Source organism: Serinus canaria, chromosome Z (assembly GCF_022539315.1).
Source record: "Serinus canaria isolate serCan28SL12 chromosome Z, serCan2020, whole genome shotgun sequence".
Lineage (NCBI taxonomy): Eukaryota > Metazoa > Chordata > Aves > Passeriformes > Fringillidae > Serinus > Serinus canaria.
In genome coordinates this window covers 58,373,950-58,398,741 of record NC_066343.1, presented here as the reverse complement: position 1 = coordinate 58,398,741, position 24,792 = coordinate 58,373,950, and the positions used below count along the sequence as shown (strand labels likewise).

At 39.7% G+C, this 24,792-nt stretch overlaps 1 protein-coding gene and 1 long non-coding RNA gene across 3 annotated transcripts in view; one reads left to right on the top strand and one right to left on the bottom strand.

Moving 5' to 3' along the window:
• Window positions 1–24,391, bottom strand: part of ANKRD55 (ankyrin repeat domain 55) — a 42,977-nt gene extending 18,586 nt beyond the window's left edge. Inside the window, 6 exon segments of the mRNA XM_050987250.1 lie at window positions 9,693–9,821; window positions 14,038–14,098; window positions 17,309–17,418; window positions 19,485–19,615; window positions 21,444–21,566; window positions 24,211–24,391. Of these exon segments, the coding sequence (XP_050843207.1) occupies window positions 9,693–9,821; window positions 14,038–14,098; window positions 17,309–17,418; window positions 19,485–19,615; window positions 21,444–21,566; window positions 24,211–24,259 (603 nt within the window). The 5' untranslated portion in view covers window positions 24,260–24,391.
• Window positions 4,778–24,792, top strand: part of LOC127061072 (uncharacterized) — a 56,486-nt gene continuing 36,471 nt past the window's right edge. For both annotated transcript variants that reach the window (XR_007780504.1, XR_007780503.1), the window contains exons 1-2: window positions 4,778–5,169; window positions 24,120–24,295. This is a non-coding gene — a long non-coding RNA (uncharacterized LOC127061072). The remainder of the gene's footprint in view (window positions 5,170–24,119; window positions 24,296–24,792) is intronic.

Below are 24,792 nucleotides of genomic sequence, written 5' to 3'. Positions count from 1 at the left end.
TAATTTTTCACAATTCTGTATACAGTGTTATTTTATTAATTTCAATTAATTCCTACAATATCTCAAAATAATTTTGAATTTAATCCTTATCCATGAAGTACTTGATGTCCCTGTAATTTGATTTTCACTGTGGGTTATATGTGTGTTCTGTACTTTGACACCTCATTATGGAACAAACAAAAACATTTTTCTGATACATCCCTGGTTGGACAGTCTATGAGATATTCACCTCCAAAGATTATTTGGAGGTGAATATCTCATAACTGTCTTGAATGTGGCTGATAGAGAATATATGATGTGTGATACAAGTTGACTTTGATGGCATCACTCCTTCTTATTCCCCTGTGGGACATCTTGGACAGAATTCTGTGTCTATTATAGCAGTTCTGCTTATAAAAATTGCGCTATTGATGTTATTCAATGTAATTAAACTTGCACATACTGCTCAAATGAGAAAGGAACAAAGAATTAGACTTTTAATGACCAATGTATTTGCCACATGCTTAGCAAGGCTTCTGTGCCATGTGATGAACATTATCTTGTCACTTTTCCAGAATTTTTGTGTTTTATTCTATGAGATTACACTGATTAATTGACATTCAAACATACTATCCCTTATTAGGTATAGAAGCTTTTTATCTGAGGAAGCAGTAAATGCTTTGAATATGGCTATGGAAATTCTGCCTCGTTTCAGCAATTCAATCAAATTGTTACTTCCATTTTCTAAGTAATCCAAGAATATTTCCTAATATTTGAACCTTCTGGTGTATGAGATTTCTGGGTGACTGCTGAGTGGCTTTCCAGTTCTCTCTTCCTAAGAATGCCTTCTTATCTTTAAATTCCTCTTGGCTCTTTGAAATTGCACTCCAAAATTCTCCCAAAATGCTTACAGTGCCCTTATTCTGAGATTGATAGCTTTGAGCTGTGGTCACCAAAAATGTAGTGTTCCTGTGGTAAATTTGCCACAGCACTATTGTTAGATCAGGATGTTCTCTGGTAAATTTACCACCAGAAAATTATGTGTTTTTGTAACCTTACTGTACGCATCACTAAATTTCATCTTCCCTTTTTGTATTCAAATTCTTTACAGCAGAGATGAAAATGTTCTCAGAGATTATCGGTCATTTTTGCTATATGTTTCTAAATAGTTTTGTAGGAGTTCTCCCCACCCCTCCCCTGCCCTTCCCCCATGACTTTTGTCCCATCTCACACTTTTATCTGCCTTCACCCATTATTGATTTCCTCAGTGAAATTTTCTTCCTTAGATCCCTTATCTCAATTAAACATACTTTATTGTTCTAGGGTGACTTTATTTGTCCCAAACCAGGATATATATGAAGAAGAAATGTCCAAAAGCCTGGATCCTTGAGCCCCTATAAGAAAAACTTTGTGCTTTATGCAAATTTTTGTCTGAGACTTGTATCACCTCCAGACAGTGGCAAACAGCCAAATCACTAACAGATATTTAGCTCTGACACTTGATTACAGCTCTGGTTTCTATAAGTTCATTAATGAAAGTCAGACTTCTGAGATTTGTGTCTCTCAGTGCTTTCCAAATAAGAAAATAATTATTCAGGAAGTGTCTACCTAATCAAGTACCATGAGGAGAATCCTGAACCTCTAGGACACTTTTCTAGTTTCAGCACTTCTTTCAGCTATGTCTACTCAATTTATCCTCATTGTTACTACAACCATGGTTCTTATACTTCAGCCCTTTCTATGTCCAACTGATAAGAACAATAATTTTACTTAGAAAGCTTCTTGTCACTTACATAATATTTTACCATAACATTGCATTTTATTCTGCCAGGTTTTCAGTCATAAACATTGAGATGTTTGTTTTTTGTTTATACGGCACTGTATAGATGGATATTTTTTTCCCCTCTTCAGAATATTCGAGTAAACTAGATAATGGATTGTCAAAGAGGAGTCATATGAAAGGAGTCTGCTAAGCCTTCTACCAGTAATGGAGAGGTGGGACAGGTAGAGGAACAAGCTATGGACCACTTAACTGATCTCATGAAACCCAGATAAAATATTTTTCTTCCAAGTAAATGCCTCTGGAGATTATATGGTTAGGTCATATTAGTTCTCCTATATTTCCTGTCTGTTTGTATTAGCATGCAGTTAAAAGGTTTCCTATGTCTATAGCCATCTTTGCCAGGTGGAAATGCCCCACTAGAAGCTCTTGATGTTGCTTCTTATCATTAGCATTTAACTTTAGGTCTGCCTGTGTTTTCCTCTTTTTCATTCTGTCATTTTTTGATTTCTCAATTATGAACCCAAAGTCACCCCTGGGTGGCTTGAGACTTTAAGCATTATTTCACTCCTTTCTGCAGCCATAAACAAATACTATCACCATTGCACTACTCTGGGAGGTAACTCACTTTTATAAAAAAAGCAAAATCAATTACATTTACATAAGTACTTCCAGCTTCCTCCTGGAAACCATCTATGTGCATCACTGTGGGTGCTGTTTGAGTTTTATGTTAGAAAATCCAAGCCCTTTTGTCTTTCCTCTTATCCTTCACAAACAGACACACATAGAATACTTTAATCTGAAATCAACTGTAACACCACCAGGACCATTAGAAAATAAACCAGCCAAACAAAACAAAAATATTTTTCTCCTTTGCTGAAATAAAGAAATATGAGCCATTTAAAGTATTTTTGAGTAACCCATAGCAAAATTTACAAATAACTTGTCTGTGGACTTTTTCCTTTATAACCCCAGATGAAACTATCCTGTTGGTAAATATATCTTTCCCTTCAAATAACTTTTTAACCTATTTCTTTGTTCTTAAATTCAGTAAAAGTAGAAGCCATTCCACATGGTTCTCTGGACTGGATCTTGAAAAGCCTTGGTCTTTAACTCAAGGCTATTCTGGCAGAAACTCTATGTTTAGTTACAGCTCTACTGGCAAAACTCAGCTATTCTTCCAATACGTTCTTTTCCCTTATGTGATTAATTTCACTGAAGTGCCATTTTCCTCGTATTCAGAGGCAGAGCAATGGAGCAGTGCATCACATCATTGCTTTTACTGTAATATGATTTAGAACTTCATCCTAGGAACAGAGCAAGACAAATGTTACATCAGCTGTGAGGATAAGTCAGGTTGGAATCAGATATTGAGACAGTTATCAGAAATCTATCTTGTGGTAGGTGCGGTGTCTGCTCTTTTAAGGATGGAGAATGCCAGACTCAAAACCAGAGACATAGTGTTGCTTCTAGTCTGCAGCAAACAGTGCTGTGAGAAATGTCCTTTTATTGGCAGTTTGGCTTACTGAAGAGTTTTGTTCACATTGGTACTTTCCCCCATGTATCAAGGATTTCCAGCACCTCCTCCTTCTGCACCCAAGACTAGACAAAGCTAAGGAATAGAAACACCTTCACTCCACCTTCAGTGCTGTCATTTCCTGGCTGCTAGATGGCTGACCTTGGCAGTGGAGATGTCAGCAAAATTTCAGAGCACCCTGTGGTTTCTCTACACTGAGACTACATGGGAAACTGGTCTCTGTGATGACGAAAGAAGCAAGTCATAATACCATCTTTATCTTTCCTACTGCCAGGGAAACTGTGTCGGAGATTCCCAGAATGCAGCCCAGGCACTTCACAGGGTGTGTTTCTGATGGCAAACCAATACAAATTACCAACAACTTCTCTGACACCACTGTAGATATATTGGTGAGACTCAGTCAGCTCAGAGAGAAGCTCAGTCTTCTCCTAACCCAAGTGCTGCAGCTTTACACACCCACAGAGACAGCATCTCTTCAGAGTCAGAGCGACCCAGTTTGGCTTGACTTTGTGGTACTGTGGGAAAGAGAATGTGTTGTTGTACAGGAAAGTTTGTCCTGTGGTCCTCAGAGCATTGCTGCCTCTGGTACAGCTAGGGTACATGATATTTTAAAAATATTTTTTCTTTCAGCAGCCTTAAAGTGTGTTGGAAAAAAGTATCAAATGACAAAGGTAGTCATGGAGGCATGATTCTGGCTATCATATATCCCTGCCTCTCTAACTCTCTTTGCTCCAACAAAACACTGCATGAAACACTGGCCAAGTCTCTCTGATAATTTATTTTCCCTTGGAGTCTAAGTGCATATGATTTATTGTGTAAATGACTATGACTATGACTAAAATCACTTGGCAACTTTCCCCTGCTATTGCATTGCTGTAAGGACTGATTTCTCCAAATAAGCTGTTTACATGCTTTGGAAAAGAGGTAATTTTTAAAATCTGCAGAAGAATAAGGATTTATTATATCAGAGAAATGGAAGCATTTGTCTTCAAGTGCCTTTTGTCAGACACAGGAGATCAGGACATGTATAGATATGCAAGAAGTGTGTTGCACGTACATTACTCATATTCTGGCATCCACTGTGCAGTTACACATAGACTGTAGGCTGGGAAGAGGTCTGGCAATTATTCTGTACTTACCTACAGGTTTTGCCCAAGACAAATTCCTGCTAAGCTCAGTGGGAATTCTGCAATTGATTACCTCAGACATTTGATTGGCGTGAACAATTGCGTTGTCTCTGGCATGTTCACACTTGAAGGGCTTACTTTTTAACAGTTTATTATTTCAGTAAGAGTTTTTCTGATGATCTGTCTGTACTGGTGAGTTTTATATCAATACTGCAGGTTTGCAGATGGTACAAAACTAGGAGGAGCTGTTTACAACCTCCAGGGCAGGGAGGCCTCACAGAAAGACCTTGATAAATTAGAGAGATAGGCAATCATCAACCATATGAAGTTCAACAAAGGAAAGTGCTGGATTCTGCACCTGGGACGGGCCAGCCCTGCATGTACAGACAGACTGGGGAATGAGAGGCTGGACAGCAGTGCCATGGAAAGGGCCCTGGGGCTCTGGTCCATGGCAAGCTGGATATGAGCCAGCAGTGCCCTGGCAGCCAGGAGGGCCAAGCGTGTCCTGGGAACATCAGGGACAGCATCACCAGCCAGGCAAGGGAGGGGATTGTCCTGCTCTGCTCTGCTCTGGGGCAGCCTCACCTCGAGTGCTGGGGGCACTTTTGGGTGCTACAGTACAATCAAGTTATTAAACTATTAGAGCGCATCCAAAGGAGGGCAATGAAGATGGTGAATGGATTTCAAGGAAGCCATATGAGGAGCAGCTGAGGTCACTTGGTCTGTTCAGCCTGGAGGAGACTGAGGTAAGACCTCAATTTTCCTAATGAGGGGAAGAGGAGGGGCAGACCTGTGGTGACCAGTGACCAGTGGTGACCAGTGACATGACCCAAGGAAATGGTCTGAAGCTGTGTTGGGAGGTTTAGGTTGGATATCAGGAAAAGTTTCTTCACTCAGAGGGTGTTTGGGCACTGGAACAGGTTCCCCAGGGAAGTGGTCACAGCACAAAGCCTGCCAGAGTTCAAGAAGAGTTTGGACAATGCTCTCAGGCACAGGTGTGACTCTTGGGATGACCTGTGCAGGACCAGGAGTTGGACTCAATGATCATTCTGAGTCTCTTCCATCTCAGCTTATTCTGTGACAACTTAAAGTGAAGAAATAGGTTGCAGCTTCATTAAAAATGAAGCAGCACTCAGGAACATCCTTCAGCACTGGAATTTAAGTGTCTCTACCAAATAATTCTTAAAATCCTCCCTGGCATGGTTTAGACCTTGGTCAATTAAGACATTCCCTACCAGTTCCTGGAGCTAATATGGGTCCAGGTTATTCCCAGTACGTGGTCTGTGTAGGACCATCCTGTTTGGATAGGAGAGTATACCAGTAGGGACACAGGTTACCCCATGACAGTTTGCCTCAGTGCCAGAGCAAAGACTCAAGCACATTTAATTCTCTCTTGCAGACAGTGTCACAAATATTTAGGGCCCTTAATGGAAAAAGCTTCTGCTGGTATTAAAGCAAGTTTATTTCTTACTCAAAACTATTTGCAAATTCTCTTCTATCTTATTTTGCAACTTGACAGCTCACTCTGTAGATCCCCATTACTATGTAATGTTCCAGGCTCCACAAGCAAGAGTTGTACCACTGCTGGAATGAAAATATTTACAAAAGAAGGTGATTTTAAAAGTGTATATTTAAAAAATGAAAGTTGAATATCTTTTTGACTTGTTTGTTAACAATCAAAATTGTCTTTAAAGCTTAGTGACCTAAAAAAGGAAATCACTACTCTTCCTTTCAAGCCATTTTTAGAAAACTGCATGAAACAAGGAGAAATGAATTACAACTTTGCAAGGAAAGAAATCTGCCTGAAACCAACTAGATAGTGAACCATACCCAGCAAATGCACCTTTGCTGGCAGTCCAACAACAGACATATCAGCAGTAGAGAATCAGTCACTGGGTTTCAAGATGTCTTTGGAAGTCTCTCTGAATTCTTCAATTGTATGTAACCCACATGAAAAAATGGGGTGCTGTGCAGAGAAAATGAGAGAAGTGATCCCTTGGGAGACCACCACTCATTTCTCTGGCCTTTTCCTCTGCTCTGGCTGGATAGCCAGCTGTGTCCTTGAGATGTTCTGCAGCAACAGAGACATTCTTTCCTGGAGATCCTGGCATTTAAGAGTGCTTTCACCTTCCAACCAATTACAGAGAAACTGCAATGCTTGGTCAACCAAACACAAATTAATACATACTTATGCATTTCTTTTACAGTGTGTTTTATATATACAGATATTTCACTCTCTTCTCTGGAAATAGAGAAATGAAACAACTGCATTGTTGCTATGGAACAAATACTCTGGCTTCTAATATTTTAAAACTTTGCACTCCAAATCAGCCTATTAAAAAATCATAAACACATATTCCCATGGCAAATTGTTATTTTTAATAGCTTCTTTCTAGTTGCATTCTTTTTATTCCTAAAGGTTTGTATTTCTTCACTTAAAAAAGAAAAATCTGTTTTTTCATGTATCCTCTAGCGGAAAGCTGATATTTTCACATAATCATATGACTTTGGGAGCCAGAGACTGAGAACAAGACAAAGAAAATTCTGGTAAAAATGATGACAAGTGGCAAGGCAATGTAGCAAGATTCCAAATCTTCCCGGGATGTTTCCAAGGTACTACTAATACAGTTACAATATAGAACTGTGTAGCATCATAGTGCATGCTGAGCAGGATTTCAATAATACCATTATGTAGAAATGTTAGAATGGCTTTACCCTTTGTCCCTGTATCAGTTAACAGTTTTGTATTTCAAAGGTGTGTTTCCTTTTCACTACAGTAATGCTGGCTGAAGTGAAAGGAGAGAAATAACTCCTGAGACACTTTTAATAGGCCTGTCTGCACCAGCACATAGAATAATGCTGCATGTGTAAAAAATGTGGTGTGAGATACTCTCACACCAAACAGTAATGATCAGAGTTTTTGACACTAATACATTTGCACTTAAGATGTGAACTTGAATGGCAGGAGGTTTGAGCTTCTCAAAAGAGCAGACCTTGATGTGGGCAAGGTCTGTCTGGTTACATGGATGGGACAGATCATCCCATGATGCCTGACAGAAGACAAAGCACAAACATGCAGTCTTTGAAAGAGTCAGCATGGAACAATGATTTCATATGAAATATGCCTCATGCCCATGAATTTGGGTTTGAATGGTGGGCAATGATTTTCATATAGTCCTACTATATGAAGCCCAGTGTGAACAAAGTGCCTCTTTCCTGCAACTTCTGAAACAAGTTTCTGTACAGTGTCTGGTCTTCCCCTCACTGCATTTAAAAAAAAAGAAATTAAACACAGGGCCCTATTCAGCCAAAAATAACCCATGCAGCTGTACTGCCTGAGCTCTGTGAGTCTCTTGTTCTCCAAAGATATTTATACAATTCTTAAAGGAAAAATATCTCCTTTCCAGCAGTCACAGAGAAGGCTATTAGACATAATGATGATCCCAAAGAGCAGTGCTGTTGTCCTGTTCTCTGTCACAGCAGGGAAAGTTGTGCCTTTCGACAGTATCCAAATCTCCTGGGCCTAAATGGGCAGCAGAGAGCACTGGCTGCAAGTTGCTGTTTTCTTGGCCAAGAGTTTTCTTATTTGAGTAAGAGAAATGTGAACAGATCTATTTCATGCTCTGGTATTTCAACTGCCACTTCTGGACCTAGAATGCAGAGAAGCATGTGGATGGAAGAAGCAATTTAAAGGGTTTCATGGCAGAAATCTCACAATAAGGGAAAAAGGGGTGTGTATGTGTCATTCTGCACACTTCCTCTTGATTTCTGGGAGCAGCTTAAAGGAAAAGAGGGCATTTGTGAGTTCCTTCCACCTGAGGCCAAGTGGGTTTTGTGCAGTTTCCGTTTCCCCATTTCTCAAGACTTTCTCTGCACATTTATGAGAGAAGGGTGGAGGTGAGAGTTAACAGTGGAATTAAATAATGAAACATATAAAATACAGAATCAGGGAAAGCTTAAAGAAGGAGGGGAACTCTAAAGGTTATAAAGTGGATTCACTTTTGTCTTTCTGTTTGTAAGACACTTGGTCCCTAGAGCTATGATACAGACCAGTAGCTATCATGAAGGAGTTGGCATGAGATTCAGATGTTTCCCACTGGAAGCAGACAGAACTGGAATAAGCCTGGAGAAAATGCACAACAGGTAGTAGAGTAGATACCTTTAATCTTCTAAGGCAAATAACAAGCCCAATTTAAGAGTGATTAGGATTAAAAAAGAAGAAAACATTTGAAATAATACCAGTTGCAGAGGTCAAAATATACCTCTACTTCAGAAAAAAAAAAAGTTAGGCCTATTATACGTTAATCATTTTTGTGAGGCTGTGGTTGAAGAAAACAGATTATTTGTTCAGATGTCCTTACCCTGTAATAAATATAGTATATGGCAGTCCAGAATTTCCAATTTTCTTGTTAACACTTCTTTTAAGGAAAGCAAACTTAGACCAAAAGATGAGAATACAAATATTTGGTAATTGTACAAATAGGTTGCTGGATTTTTGTTTGAGTTCTATTTTGGCTTACCTATTGTGCATGTGTTTTGAACATTGATACTGGAACTTGCTATGGTAAGAGAGCCTGTGAAAACATACAATTTCATCCGGGCAGTTTTCTGCACTAAACTAGGAAAGCCAGTAAATTATGCTGTATCTGATATCATTTACTAACACAATTACATAATACAGTTTTTAGTGTCATATTAAACATGTATGGTTTATTTCTCTAATGATGACCTAAGTATTTGACAATGTTCTTTTGCACATGAGATAGAAACATACAGCTCAACAGGAAATGTGTTTAGTTCCACGTCTTCTCCCGTCTCCAGAGAAGTAGGGTCTCAACCCTTCAGATAATTCTTTCACAGCTGTGGCTCTTTAAAAGTGTTTTAACTCGTGTTTATGCTATTTTATTCCCAAAGGCCTTTGGCAAATAAGCTGCTAGTTTCTGCAACTCTGATTTAGTGAAAAAAAAAAAAATAGGCACAAGTTCAACATGAAGCATACACATAGTCTTACTGAGATAAATGAAAACTTTGGGGCAACAGGGCTAAGCCTCTATTAGGTATGCCTTGGTCTCCAAAGAAGATGCTAGATCCTTGGTCTATACCCACCGTCAAAATGCTGGGGCTTAGTGGGCATTTTTATAGAACATAAAATATTCAAGGAACTATTTCCTTGTTCCACAGCCCAAACTACTTCCTTAGAAGTATTTAGGACATCACAATAGCTAACTCAGTTCAATAAACATTCCATTGGGGCCGTGTTGTGGCTCACCTGTACTGCCCAGTGCAGAGCTGTTTTGAAGTCCTTGTCCACCAGTGTCGGGTCTGCTCCCTTATGCAGCAGAGTCTGGGTGTGCTGGGGTCTGTTGTGGAATGCAGCCCAGTGGAGTGAAGTCATTCCCTGCAAGCCACAAACCCAGAGGGCAAATCATTGTCATCACAGGAGCACCCTTCAAGTCTATGTAGATAAGCTAGACAGCCCTGAAACCATCCAGGGCTGTCAGATCCAGGGTTGGACAGATTCTTCCCTCTTCACTTTGATTTGAAATATTTAGTAGCAGCTTCTGAATTAGTGGAGTCACAAGGCAGAAACAAGCAATTAGCTTTTTTGAATTATTACAGAAAACAGATACAAGTAGAAATGCTTCCTCCATATGGGCCTATAGCTTGTTATAAATAACATATGGTCAGGGCCATGATGGCTGGGGGGACAGTTCCTCACTGCTCAGCTTGAATACTGCAAGAAAAGCCTGGTTTAGTCTGGTGCTTTGGCATTACACAGCATGATGTTTGTGCTTGGTCTTATCTTTGATCCAAAATAAATATTATAAGCTATTACTGCAGCTGGCACTAGTCAGCAAGCTAAAGAACTGACAGAGTGGTGCCCACAAAAAAGTCACAATATAAACATTTATATTTACTCTTCAGGGAGAAAACAAAGCAAATGGTAAGGTATTCAGCTGCATTTTTATTCCATCTCAGCTACATTCAGTCAGTCTTAAAAAATCAGAGAATTAATGGCCTAAATTTGCACCTTCAGCATTGTTACACTTACCTGTATTTTACTCTATATTCATAATAATTAAGATTTTCAGTATAAATTGACTAATTTATCATGTTTCTAACAAATTTCTAGTGTCCGATCGGCTGTCTGTCTCTGTCGGACATGCGTAGGGTGGTTCGCGTGGGACGGTTCGCAGGCAGCCCGCGATGAACAGACGAGTCTGGACCCCTCTATAGTTCAGTCTTCAGGTTGTTTATTAAAGCTTATCTCTAAGGTTTTTGTTCTGCCCAGCCGAGATCTGACCAGCAAGGCAGCCACAAGCACTCTCTGCCCCTTTAGGGCGGTCGCACATTCTTATACTGATAATTGCGTATGTGATATTTACAATTTTTCTCCAATACCCATCACCTTTATTAAACAGTGCACCTTTAGCATGAACCAATCTAAAATGCACACATCACAGAGAAGATGGATGACAAGAAGAAGGAGAAAAGCCACGAGGTCGGGCCTGAATCCTCCATCTTGCCTCCATTAGACCCCCCCTGTACCTAAATCTTAAAACCTATATTCTATTCTATAAAAACACCTGCCCTACACCATTCAAACCTCTGAAACTTCCATACCCTCATGCTTTGATAGCACGACCCTTGAAGGGTCAAAATCAAGCCACCAGGTGCCTTTGGCTACATTCCAGGACTTCTGAGCCCCCCAAGGGGTCTCCCTGGGACTCAGAGCATCCGAGGTGATGCGCTGAGTTCCCACATTCTAGTGTTTTCAGGTGTGGTAACATTTTTCTTTCAGTAGGTGCTGTTTTCTCTCTTACAAGAAAAAATGCATTTCAAGGGTCTTGCCTGATTTCCAAAAGGATAAAAAGCAAAAAGAAAAAAAAAAAGTTGTGAGGAAAAGCAATTAAAACTTGAAAGAGACCCCAATAAAGCCATTTGGTAACAACCCAGGTAAAGCATGACCTATATTGATGCAGACAGCTTATCAGTGCGTTAAAGTGGAAGCTGTTTGCAGTGATTTTCTGACTAATAGCCTGAATGCCTTAGCATTCATTTCTCTCACTCATCACATATCTTTTAAGACTTTTAAGTTCCCATGTGGCTTAAGTATGGGTGATAACAAAACAGAGCAGTTGAATGAGAGCAGTTTTGGTTTTACTTAGGGTTTGCAAAGCTTAATCATGGGGGTTTCGGTTTTGTAAAACCAAAACTGAGGGCAAACTCCTGCACCAACTGAAATCAATGGGAGCTCTGCCGTTTATGTCAGTAGACATGGGGGACCTAGTATTGTTGATGGACATACATTATCTGTGAGGCATCAGTGAAGTGATTTCCAGCTGGGAAATGAATACTTGCCACTTCTGTCATCCTCTCTCAGTGTGTTGATATGACCAAAAAAAAAAATCCTTGAAAAATCAACTTTCTTTCTGTTTCTACTGTGGTAACCAGCAGAATCAGCTGTAACATAAGAGTGTAAAACTGTGGATAGCTTTCAAAAATCACTATAGTACAACGACAAAACTCAGAGAGGTCAGTAGCAGATGCTTAGTGCAAAAATGTAAGAAACAAGGCTTGACAATATACTGCCACATAATATTCTGGTAATCAGATTAAAGACTTAATATGACAACCAACACTCTAAAGGGTAATGATACATTTTCTGAAAAAGTATTTATTTTAATTTTCTTTGAAACTATTGCCTGATAATTTTTGTAGAAATCTCCATATTTTATATGCAAAAACCCCAGACCAATTAATAATAATTCTCTTTATTTCCACACCATTTATGATATCATAGGTTTATATCATCCTTCTGATGTAGTTGCCAAGCTGAAAATCCTGTTATAGTTAGTCTGCTCTAGTTAGCCTGCCCATGGGAGAAAGCTACTCTGTAACAATTATCATCTTTGTGATCCTTTTTCTGTTCCTTTTCTTGTATATCTTTTTTCAGTTTACTCTTGTAGCCATGTGGCTATACAAAGGATTCAAACAGAGCTTCCTGTTTTCTTCTCCATTTCCTTTCTAATACTTTGTACATTCCACGTGTCCTTTCGGAGTGCCCAGCTGAGCACAGAGCATTGAGCTGTTTGTTGCAGCAGCTCACTCCTGGGGGCTTTCTGCAGCGGGGAATGGCTGCCCAGCCCACCCCATCTGTGCTTTGTGCTACCACCCTGGAGTGGCATCTGTAGGTAAACAGACTGCTGTTCTTAAGTGGAAACATAAGAGCGGTATTAGAACTGCCAAAGCTGAAGATCCAGCAGAAAACAGTCTTAGAGGTGAGATGGACAAACAACTGCACATTCATAAAAAATGAGGAGCAATACGGGACATGAAAGGACAAACCCCAAGAAATGACTCTGAGAAATACAGTGTGGCACTTGTTTTGCTCAGATTCAAGGCTTTTACAGGGAATGTTTCTCCACATTGTCATCTCACAGGCTTCACTAATAAACCCACAGAAAGACAGGGTTGTGGAAGCTGTGAAACCTCCAGATGTATTTCTTACTGTTTATGTGCTCATGCATTCATCAGGGTGATTTTTCTCAAGCGTCAATGGGAAAACTGAAGTGTTTTACTTATGCCAAGAGAACAGCTCTGTTAGCTGTAATCATTTATTAGGATCCACATTTTTTAGAAAACCTGAGTATTCAGGGCTTAGTACTGACACTTGAACAAATATACTGTCAGTGCCAAATGATAATGAGATTGACTAGAAGTTCCAAATTGCATGTAGCAGTGCATTACAGCAAAATATTATGGCTTGAAATGATGATCCACCATTCCATGCAATTCATTAGTAACATAGTTCTACATCAAGACAATGCATGTATCTGGTTTGGAGTGTTGTGAGCAGGGTCTGCAAACCTTTCAGTGGGTAAGAAAGAGGAAAAATATACAGCTGTCTGGCCATTCTGACACTGTGGAAAAGAGACACATCCTTGAGCAACTGTTAAAATGAACAGAAACATATGAAAAGCCACTCAGCATCTTTCGTGTCTTGGCTTCTCTATTTGGAGAAAAACATGTGGGAAATTAACTCTCTCCTATGTACAATATGTATACATGCAGGACACAATTCCACATGGAAGACAACAGCACAAATTTTTGTGCTTCTGTGACTTTTCATGTAATGCCAGCTCTCTGATACTTTTCCTGAGAACAGGAGTTGAATGGTGGGATCAACAAATCATTGAATCATAGAATGGCTTGGGTTGGAAGGGATCTTAAATATTATCTGGTTCCAACCTGCCTGCCATGGGCAGAGACACTTCTCACTAGACCAGGCTGCTCAGAGCTCCATCCAGCCTGGCCTTGAACACTTGTGACTGGTAAAGGTGAAGACTTGGTCCAGTGTCTAACTTCAGAAGGATCGAGGGCAATTCTTGTCTTGAAAAATAATTTAAGAGTGAGATCAAGGTACCTCATAGCTGCCTCAATAGAGAGAAGCTTTATTAGCTTATATAGTACATATAAGGAAGAATGAGATGATACTTCGCAGAGTTTAGCAAAAGCATTATAGAAATTTTCGACTTAGCCTTATTGTAAAATTGGATGGCTTCTCTGCCTCCAGTGCCAGGGACTGTGACTTGTAGCACAAGCTCACTCACCTCATTATCCTGGTGATTAATTTCACTAAGATTTGACTGCTGCAGGAGCAAGCTCAGAAGCCTGTGGAAGCAATGATATAATCAGTGTGCTGTACTCCTGACTAAACTCGAAAAACTGACAGTTTTTAAAAACAAAATGTGCAATTTCATGAAAAATCAGTATTAGTGATTGGCACAGGTCAGAATCATAGGTCTGAGCTTTGTCATATGAGCAAAACAAATTGGACTTTATGGCTTATGGTAACAACAAAAGTTTAGAGCTTGGAATTAAAAGAAGATCCACTCAGAATAACTCTTATGCTGACTCTTATGCTGACTGCTGGGCTAGAAGCAGAATGTAAAATACTGTACATCTGTGCAGTTTTTGGTAACTTAGAAATTTGCTGCCAACATATTTTATAATGTCCTAAAGTAGCAGAGATGCCAGATTCTGTAAAGATTTTTCACTCTATTTAACCCTCAGAGTAATGTGATGTAGTGTACATATTTGTGTGCATATGTGTGTATATGCATGCTTGCTGTAAGTTTACACACAAAACCCCCAATATCTTACAAGGCAATACAGAATGTCTGCTGGAATAGGGCCATAATTATGGCATAAGACATAGCAATGCATAGGTTCACATTTTATAGAATATTGGACTAAAAGCACTCTTGTCTGGTGAAGGGAAAAATAAAGTAATGAAATGAAATGATTTATTATTCAAGTACAACAATATTTTTAATACCTTCTTTTTCTTTTGCTATCTTGTGAAGATATTCTGAAATCACTATAGGTTTGGCAAAGCTGGCTGTGTTCAATAGCAGGACGCTAATTGTTTGGATCATATATGTGGCTGGACCATGAAAATTAAAAACTCCATCCATTCACATGCTGTAGCAAAGCGAATCCTCATATGAATGTACAGCTCTTAGAATTATAGCAAAATGAAGGATATATTCTCAGTGGACCATTGTGCAAACCTGTGGCTCATCTGAAGGTATGAATTTGGTAGAAACCTTCAGAACATGCACATGAAGAAGACAAACTATTTAGGAAGAAAAGTAAAAAATAGTATAAAGGAAGGAAATTTGATAAATGTAAAGATAACACAGAAACAAATGTATAAAATCCTGTATTTATTCCTATGCAGAGGAGACTGAATAAAAATCTTTGCTGCTTTTTATCTTCAACCACTTCTAGTGTATCTTCTGGATTGAACTGTGCTCAGGTGTGTGCATCAGATTAACGTTCCGTGTCAAATTTATTCTTCCCTACTGGCAATAAGGAACTAGCTATGTAAATTATTCAAAAGAAGACATTTACAGGGATGATTTTGACAATTCTGCAGGTGAAAATCTTATCTATAGGTAACATCTTCCTCAGGTGTTGAAAGTCCAAAGTTAGGATTTTTTTAAAGTAGAGTCCCTAAAGGGGGATGACTGGGTAGATCCCAGCATAGGAATTTTGCTTTGACTTCAAATCCATTTGCATATGGATACAAATTCTTGTAGAAAAGAGGTGGTCACACCTCTGTTTCTAAATGGAGTCATGCTGTAGGAAATCTGAAAAGGATGACACTATGATTGTTGTGATTGGTTGGGTAGAAGTTTGTAAAAGTGAAGAAAGATTCTGTTGTCATTTAGCAAAATGACTCAGAATCTCAGAAATTCTGTGTTTGAAAACAGGTCTTGGAAATATCAACTAGAGAGGAAAATCAAAGTGAGATAACCATAGTATGCTTGTAAAACCATTTATCACATAGTTTTATAATCTGATACAGGCTCTGTGGTTCAACTCCTGATATGATCAATGACACCACTGTATGTGAAAGAAATCTAATTATTTGTTTATCATGAACAAACTTCGACTCAGTTACACCATTAGACTATTATGGCAACATAAGTGGTACAGTTAAATATGCAGATATCCAACCAAGCAGCTGAGGTTTCTCTGCTATCTAGTCTTAAAGGCATAGATCAGGAATGAAAACTCTTTCCACCTGGCCTGTTAGGCTCTGTGAAATGCACTGGAGCACGTAAATCAATTATCAAATCAATACATGAACTGTCTCTGTCTTTCCATGCTCCAGCATGTGAGATTGTAGCAGTGGACTGCTACCTTTCAAATTTAGCTGCAAAAGCTTTTCACAACTGGCCATTGCATATTCTCTTTTGGCAATGACGTAGGATGACAAGGGACTGATAATGACCATGATGGAAAAACCTCTGCTCTGTGCTCCAGGTCTGTGCTCCTCTGTCTGGGCATGGAGCAAACCCAGTGGGAAGACAGAGGAAAAGGAAAACTGTGCAGAGCAAAGAAGGGTATGTCTCTATCCTTGGAGAATGTGAAAAACATTCAGGGGACCCAGTGTGCGCCTGGGAGAGGAGATCAGTGTTCCCTTTCAAGCAGCAACATGTGTGGTGCTGTACAAACATTGTCTTCTTTCTTGTGTTGTCTTTGTTTAATGATAGGGACCATTTTTCTGCAGAAACCTCAAATTATTCTTTCCAAGTGATGCATGAAAAGCAATGACAATGTGGAAAATTAATAAAGCTGTTAAAAGAGGCTGGAGAACAAGACCAGCAGAAATGGACACATGTCTAGCCTGGTCTGATATGGTTGCAGCAACAAAATCATGGACTCAGTGGTTTAGTCACATAAACATATTGCATGTACTGAATGTTTTACTTGTTTCTAATGTCTTTCTATACCTTCAGGCATGATTTACTTGGGGGAGTTTTTTGAGTGAATTTATTCAGATATACAAATCAAAATTTATTAAACCGTCCTATTGGCACAGGCTGGAATCAGAAAAAGAGAATCTTAAGTGTTCTGTGAAGACACTCTGTAGCTGTTACTCTACCTTCGGTAAAAGTAGTTAAAAATGAGCCAGACCACCAGTCCTTAACTTCCTCTTTAGGGTTGGGGATTTTCAGAGAGGTTATCTTGTGGAAAACTTTTCTCACATTTGCAATGCTACTCATAGGAGAAGTCCAGAGAAGGAGTCTTGTATTATTTCATGTGGTAGGACAGAAAGGTAGCTGTGCAGGGGAAACGTAGGGTTTCAATCTCTCTTCTAATTATTTTCCCTCCTCTAGCTATTGGGATTTTAAAACAGGCTCCTCTCTTTTCCCCAGCCATTGATCCCTGGTACACAAATATTACACAATGTTTTTCCTCCTCTCTACCCGCTTCACGGTAACCACTAAACAAAGACACAGGTCACAAGTGTAGCTGTCACAACTATTATTCCTGCTGTGGGCTCTCCTTGGGGAGCCAGGCACATACCTCACGTCAGGCTCTGCGGTGGCAGCGTGGAGGGGCAACCTCCCGTTCTTGTCAGGTATGTTCTGCTTAGCACCATTCCTGAGCAGGCTGACACAGCCTTCCAGCCAGCCCTAAAAAAGAAATTGGAGCATATCAAAGAGGAAAGTGAAAAGTATAAGGCCAGATCTTTTCTTGTTGGTGCTGGCATTCACATGTGACTATAGCCATTTCTGTCGGCAGAGAAACTGGAATTTTTTTTCCTCAGTAGAGGCTTCTCAGCACTGAGAGTAGCTCCCCTTTGGAGTCTGGGTCTCAAACTACCTCAGTTGTTAATTTCTTTGATGAGGTGTTTACTTTGCACTTATTTTTTATTTGTTTGTTTTTTTGGTCTGTTTGTTTGTTTGTTTTCCCCCTGCATCTGTGGCAAACACTAACAGTGATTAAAAACATGCTAATTCCTGTATCACTAGCAGATGCTACACATATTCTTGCATGTGAATTCAGTCATGCTAGATTAAACCAAGAACACGAGCACCCAATCTGATTTTGTTTTTGAGATTTTAGCAAAGATGGCAAATCAATGGTAAAAAGCCTTAGAGTGTGGTCTTCTAAATGTTGTTGCAGAAGTTTGTACCAGTGGCAGTGTTAGACTGAAAATAGCACCAAAACAGATTGCATGAATCAGTTCTTGGACTAAAACCTTCTACTGATCACCTCAGCATAAAAGCAAGTAAACAGTCTGGTTGTGACTGCATAAATTTTTCAGCATATACTAAAGTCTGAAGAAAACCAAGCATGAGTTTAAGTGTTTTGTTAAAACTTCAGAAGACAATTGACAAAGGCCATTCTCTCTCATATGAGCTATTTTGGATTGGCATTATGAGCATTTCTGGGGAAAATGTGTGGAACAGTAGACTCAGAACATCCCTGCTGGAGCTCTTGGTAGAAGTACAAGACCACCAAATGCCACACGCAGTCTTGACTGTGCAACTCTCTTGAATTCATTTGTCTGGACAGACATCACAGCAGAATTCTCTCTGGACCTCTCATTTTATCCCTCACAGAAAAAGAAATGGAAACTTAGAAGCCTGGGTGGTTTAAATCTTTTCCAGTAATTTGTTTTTTTTCCAAAGAATATTTTTTCCCCTCCGGGAAAAGAGGAAGGAAAAAAGAAGCGTGACACTTATTATGGGATTTTTTTAAAATATCTTGCAGAGGAAATGTTTGTTGTCAAGTAAGTGGGGCATGCCCCTTGAACGGGATGAGACTGTTTTGCTATTTTCTACACTTATTTTCTGGCTGAATATTGCATAGCTAAGCAGGAACATTGTTTTTGTCCTGAATTTTCAGGAAGAAACTCCGTGCAAGGGATGTCATTTAATTAGGCTGCCACAGTGTCTGTTTAAATGAGCTGGCATTCATCCAGCTTAACTCATACGGTGCAGCCATAGCTGCACACTCCTTCTTCCTTTCTGTCCAGTTAATAATGGAAGCCCAGTTTGCTCAGCTAACTCTGTCCTGACTTTCTCTCTGAAACCTGAATTCCCTCCTGCAAGGAGTAGTTGCTTCAGACAGATTTGGAAGTACCTATTCTTTTCCCAAATGTCTCAGTGGGATGTCTGCCCCTCCTGTAACTTGCATGTAGGTTGAACATCAGGGGACTGGATTGTTTATGATCTGAGCAAGTACAGCACCTGCAGCACCTAGAACTTCAGCCCTCAACCTGGCCATCCAAAGTCCAGCACCACAGTGAAAAGAAGCAACACCCTGGTTAATGAGGTGTGCAGTAGCATTTGCCCGCTGATCATCAGAGTTTGAGTTAGAAAAGCCCCCACTAGAGCATAAATATCTAATGCTGGCTATGCAAGGGGGAGAAGTCAATCTGCCTAATAAGAACAAGAGAGGACTATCAGTGTACAAAAAACCCAATTTTCTTGTGAGATCCTCATATCAGGCACTGATTTTATAAGCCAAAAGAGAAAGGAGACTCTGACAGGAGTGTCTGACAGAAGTCCTGATCCTCTTGTAATAATCATTGCTCAGCTTTGCATTGTAGTAAAGTTTCAAAACCAATTCCACTGTGGTCTAGAACAAATGTTTTGTGCTTTTCTTTTTCTTCCTGCAGTATAAGTAGAAATCTTATTTGGTCTGCACATTTACTCCCTTCACTCCATCCTTGTCTCCCAAGTCTTGGTACCAAATAAGTTGCCAGAGACAAACTGGTACGTCCACAAGCATCTTGAGTATTAATATTAGCTCCCATCTTCAACAGAAGCTTCACTGTGTCAACCTGGCGTCCTGAAACAGCATGCATCAAAGGTGTGCAACCTGGGGAAGAAAGCCAAATTTATTTTACCATTTGTTGTGTCATGTCTATAAGATATAGTTTCTTATTTTCTAATCTTAACACTGGCAAGCTAAAAAATCCTTTCTCAGACAACTGTCCAATAGTTGTACTCAGCTTGTTTTAGTCAGGAAGTAACTTCTATGACAGTCACTGACCACTAATTAAAAAAAGAGCATGACTATATTAGCAAAAGCTTTGCCTCATTAATTCCGCTTCTGGAAGGAAAAGTGCTTTTCTGTTGATAAATTCTCAAAATAAACTTATGGCTTTGTACACCATTTTGGAGGCTGATATCCTCCTGAATGACTAGTAACCAGATGGTGCTTGTCTAACTTTCTCAAGCTGCAGCTTCATTATGTCTGTATATTCAAAAGACTTACAAAATCAAGCTGTTTCCCTCACAAATGTATAAAAGTGTGATTTGGCCCTTTATGCAGAGAACAATTTAATTTGAAGTCTGGATTTGCTCTAGGATATTTTATTTCCTAGTTTTATAAGAACTTTTTTCGTGTTCTGCAAAAATTTTCTGTTTTGAAAAACCCCTGAAATCTCCATTTAAACCTAATACTCTACCTAATTTCCTCATGAAGTATTGTACCATTTAATTGCTCCCACTTCCTTCCATTCTGTTAACCGTTGAAAAACAGCAAGAGATTTTCCTGCAGAATCTGACAAAGCATTTTAAAATTACTAGGCTGGGAATAAACATGAGTATTAGAAACTATAAAACTGCTAGAAACTTCATCTACAGTTGAAGAATAATTATTCTTACTGGACTCAATGAGATTGCTGAAGAAATGTGCTACTCAACCTGAGGTCATGGGGAGCCTAAAAAAATGTGCAGGATATGAGCTGTATGTTTTGTGCTGAAATACTGCTCTTTAGTTACATTTGCATGGACAACCTAGGAGACAAGTTAGTTCCAGAGCTGAAGTACTCCTGGCCATTCCATCTCCTCCTACTCCACCCACCATTCATACCTAGTATTTTTCCCATTAATGAGTGGACAGGGACCATTTTGTCTTGAGTAAATTTTCTCAACTAACCAGTAGATTTTTTAAAGATATCAGTTAGAATGCCTGGTTTAAAATATATGAAAAATTGGTAGCTTGGTAAAAGCTATTAAAGATTAGAAAAGACAGTGTTCATATGGACCCCTTAAAAGAAACTGCAATTAAAAAAATACTTCTGACAAAAAAAAAAGCTATCCTTGAGAACAGCTTCCAGAGGTCTGTGGTTCTTACTCACTTTGGAAATAGATGCATATACAACCCAGCCAATGTACAATAATTTGCAATAACATTAAATAGTAACTTGAACACAAAGTGAGCGCAGTCTGACAGATAAAACGGATCATTTAGATAATTGCACATTGTATCCTTTGGCAAATAAATTATTTGACCAAACCATTCAAACTGTGACTGTACACATACTCTAACCTCTGCTTTAGAGATGTCCAGAATGTATGTCATTTGGCATTAGTAAAAATATTCTTTTTCCTCCCCTGAAATGTCAGCAGTTTCTCAGCATACCCCTAAATAAGATAAACTAAATAAATGGTAAAGTACTGTCTAATTATAGCCAAACAGCTTATTTGTAATCATATAAAAATATCTTACAATTACAGGGGGAAGAAATTATCCAATCTGTGCATTTCCACTGGATGTTCCAAGGAATAACTCAAATTTCCCATATTCTGCTACTAAATATAATTTTCTGAACTAAAAAATCAGAATAAAAAAAAATGGAAAGTTTAATTTGCAAGCTGAAGCAACAGATCTCCTGAGAACAAGCTGGGCCTTCATTTACCCTCTCTGTCACAAGACTCCAGGATGGAAGGATCCTCTCGGATCACTGCAGTCAGGGTGTCCACATCGCCATTAGCTGCTGCTTGGTAAACCACAGCCAAGTCCAATTCTTCTGCTGCATCAGCTGCAGACAAGGAGCACATCCATGAGCAAACAGAGAGCAAGCAAAATGATAAACAGGAAAAATAATGACACTTGTCTCACTGAGTTTGAATGACTGTGTAACTTGGGCTGGAACAAAGTGTATCTAAACAGCACTGTGGTTTTTGTTAGTCATCTGAAAATTGCTTATCATCATAACTTCTTCCAAAAACTTTCAAACATAGACACCAAAAGGACTTAAGAAAAATTCTGGAAAGTTTCCACTTCTTGTAAAAAATGATGCTAATGTAACATGACTTGAAAAAAAATGTAATAACTGAACTAGCTCGTAATATTTCTGGCTGCACTTTTATGAGATAGGATGAAATCAGGACTCAGGTGTTTTCAATTTCAGTATTATCCTTGTACCAGTCAGAAGACTGAGGCTTTTCACTTCCCTGTAATGTCCAAGGGAATTCTCTTCTAGGGAGAGCAAACTTCTGGCAGCAATGGTTTGTGTTGATAATTCCTGCAAAAAGGAAAAGTGGACTATTGCTTGGAACCCAGGAGAGGTTTATTTTGTTTGGCAGCTATGGTGTGAGTTATTATTTAAAGCAGATGCCTTGCAGGACCTGTTCTGGAACATTCCTCAGACTTTTCTTTTGAAAGAAATAAGATTCTTTTAGCTTCTTTCCTTTTCACTTCCTTTCAGACTTGTCATGTCATGCTCTACATACATGCATCTCCTTTGGCTTCAAGTGGACTATTAACCTCTTAACTCTAGGAGTCAAAAGAGTAGATTTTTTGGGTGCAGGGTTAAATCTATGTAATGGTAAAATGTTCTAGGTATTTATTGTTGGTTAGAAAGAGTCTTATGTTTCTCATCCCTATTAATTCAAAAATAAGTACAGCTGCAGGGAGCTGTACTGCTCACAATGGCTGAGGGTCTGTTGGAGTTTAACACCAGATGCCTGCAATGCTCAGTCACTGTCCTGACCCGTGTGAGGTCAGGAGAATCAGAAAATGGTAAAGTTGTTGGGTTAAGGTAAGAAGAGTTCAATAATTGAAATAACAGATCATCACCATCATCATCACCACCACCACCTGAACAACAACATCATTAATAATTGTAATAAAAGGAGAGAAACAGATGAATAAAACCCAAGAAAGGCAAGTGATGCACAATACAGTTGCTCGCCACCTGCTGACTGATACCCAGCCTGTCATGCTGCAGCTCCCCCCAGGTCACATCCCGGCCATGTTGGTCTGTGTATGGAACATCCCTTTGGCTAGGTCAGGTCAGCTCTCCTGGCCATGCTCCCCCAGCCTCTGGGGCACCTGAGCAATGCAGAGCACAGGACACTAAAATGTCCTGGATTTAGGGTGAGCACTAACTACGAACAACTAAAATAGCACTGTGTTTTCAACATTAGTCTCATACTAAATGCAAAATACAGCACTGTATTGGCTAGTAAGAAGAAAATCAACTCTGTTCCAGGCTAAACCAGGACAGGGTCAGAGCTATAAAACATATCACTTGTCCAGCCACTCCACTACCTTGGTAGCTGGAGAAAATGCCTAAATCACACTACAGAGTTGATCAAAGGAAAAAGAGATTAAGTGACTGGTGACTTACCTGTCCTGACAAACTTCTGGAGATAGCATGACTATATTTTTTGAATGATAAAAGATCTATAAATAAGGTTGTAAAGTATTAGCCACTCTATTCATGTTGTGATTAGATGTTGTCTCAGAGGAACTTACATGAGCTCTATGCTGGACTTCACAGCCTAGCCTAATTCTGCATGTGATCTTCTCTCACTGGGTGCAATCAGTACTCTGGACTTCAAAATTTGGCTGCCATGGAAACACAATCTGCTCTTACCCTGGAATGGGTTAGTCTGTCAAAACTGGAACTCTGTTTGTGGGACTGGGAAAATTAACAAGCTGACTTTAATCTGCCTTTGCCAGATTCCTTCCCAATTTCTCTTCAGCTAAAGAGAATCTGATTTATTTTCTTTCTCTAACTGGTATTTTAAATTATACACTTGTTAAAGTTTGTGAATAAAAATGTTAACTTGATTTTTATACTGTTGAGGGGTCTGTTGCTGAGGCAACTGTTCATTTGGCTCAGAAGGTTTGTCCTGTGGGCCTAGGAAATCCAGAGAGATGAGGAGTCATTGCTGCCAGAGAGTCATCATCAGTGACTAGTACGGGAAGAAAAAGAAGTGACTTCACCACTGGCTCAATTAGTAATATTTCCTTATTACGTCAGACCTGAAGATGCCTCCCACAATTGGTACACTCAGCAAAAACATGTTAATGACAAGGTCTGAGTGGTTGACAGCTTGTGTTGCTCCTCTTGTCCTCCAGTCTCTGGAGGCTCACAGAGGGTGCCAGCCCTGAGCATGGCTCCTCACATGGCTGCTGTTGTATACAGCTGTGCAGGTGCTGTGTGGGTGTGGTACAGCGAAGACGCTGATGGCACTGGGAAAGAAACTGCTAGATATAGTGAAGCAGACAGTGAATCAAAGGGGCCCTCACCTCCTTTCATGCATTACACATGTAAATTTTGTACTCTTTTTTTGCCTTGTAGGTACTGTTAAATGTTCCTCTTGTGAGTCAGGAGCAGTGAAATCTAGCCACCAAAGGGAAATCTCTATCTCCTGAGCAGAGCAGTAGCTTACCTGGAGGGCACTATGGCAGGAAGATGAGGACAAGGGTGCACTCCTTCATGTGGGTCTCTGAACATCTCTGCCCTTTTTCCTCCAGGTAAAACCAAGACACTTCCCCTTTGCTTCTGCTGGGCTCAGTCTGCTTTCCCCAGAGAAACTATCCTTTTGTATAAGGAGGTGAAGTAAAACGGTGCATGGGTGGATGGATGGATGGATGGATGGATGGATGGATGGATGGATGGATGGATGGATGGATGGATGGATGGATGGATGGATGGATGGATGGATGGATGGATGGATGGATGGATGGATGGATGGATGGATGGATGGATGGATGGATGGATGGATGGATGGATGGATGGATGGATGGATGGATGGATGGATGGATGGATGGATGGATGGATGGATGGATGGATGGATGGATGGATGGATGGATGGATGGATGGATGGATGGATGGATGGATGGATGGATGGATGGATGGATGGATGGAAAAATGAATGAAGCTTTGCCCCTGCCTCTTCTTGCAGAACATGGGCTCCATTCCTGTTAAAGGATGGTGGCATGAAGCCACAAAGATTTACTCTTCCTTGCCC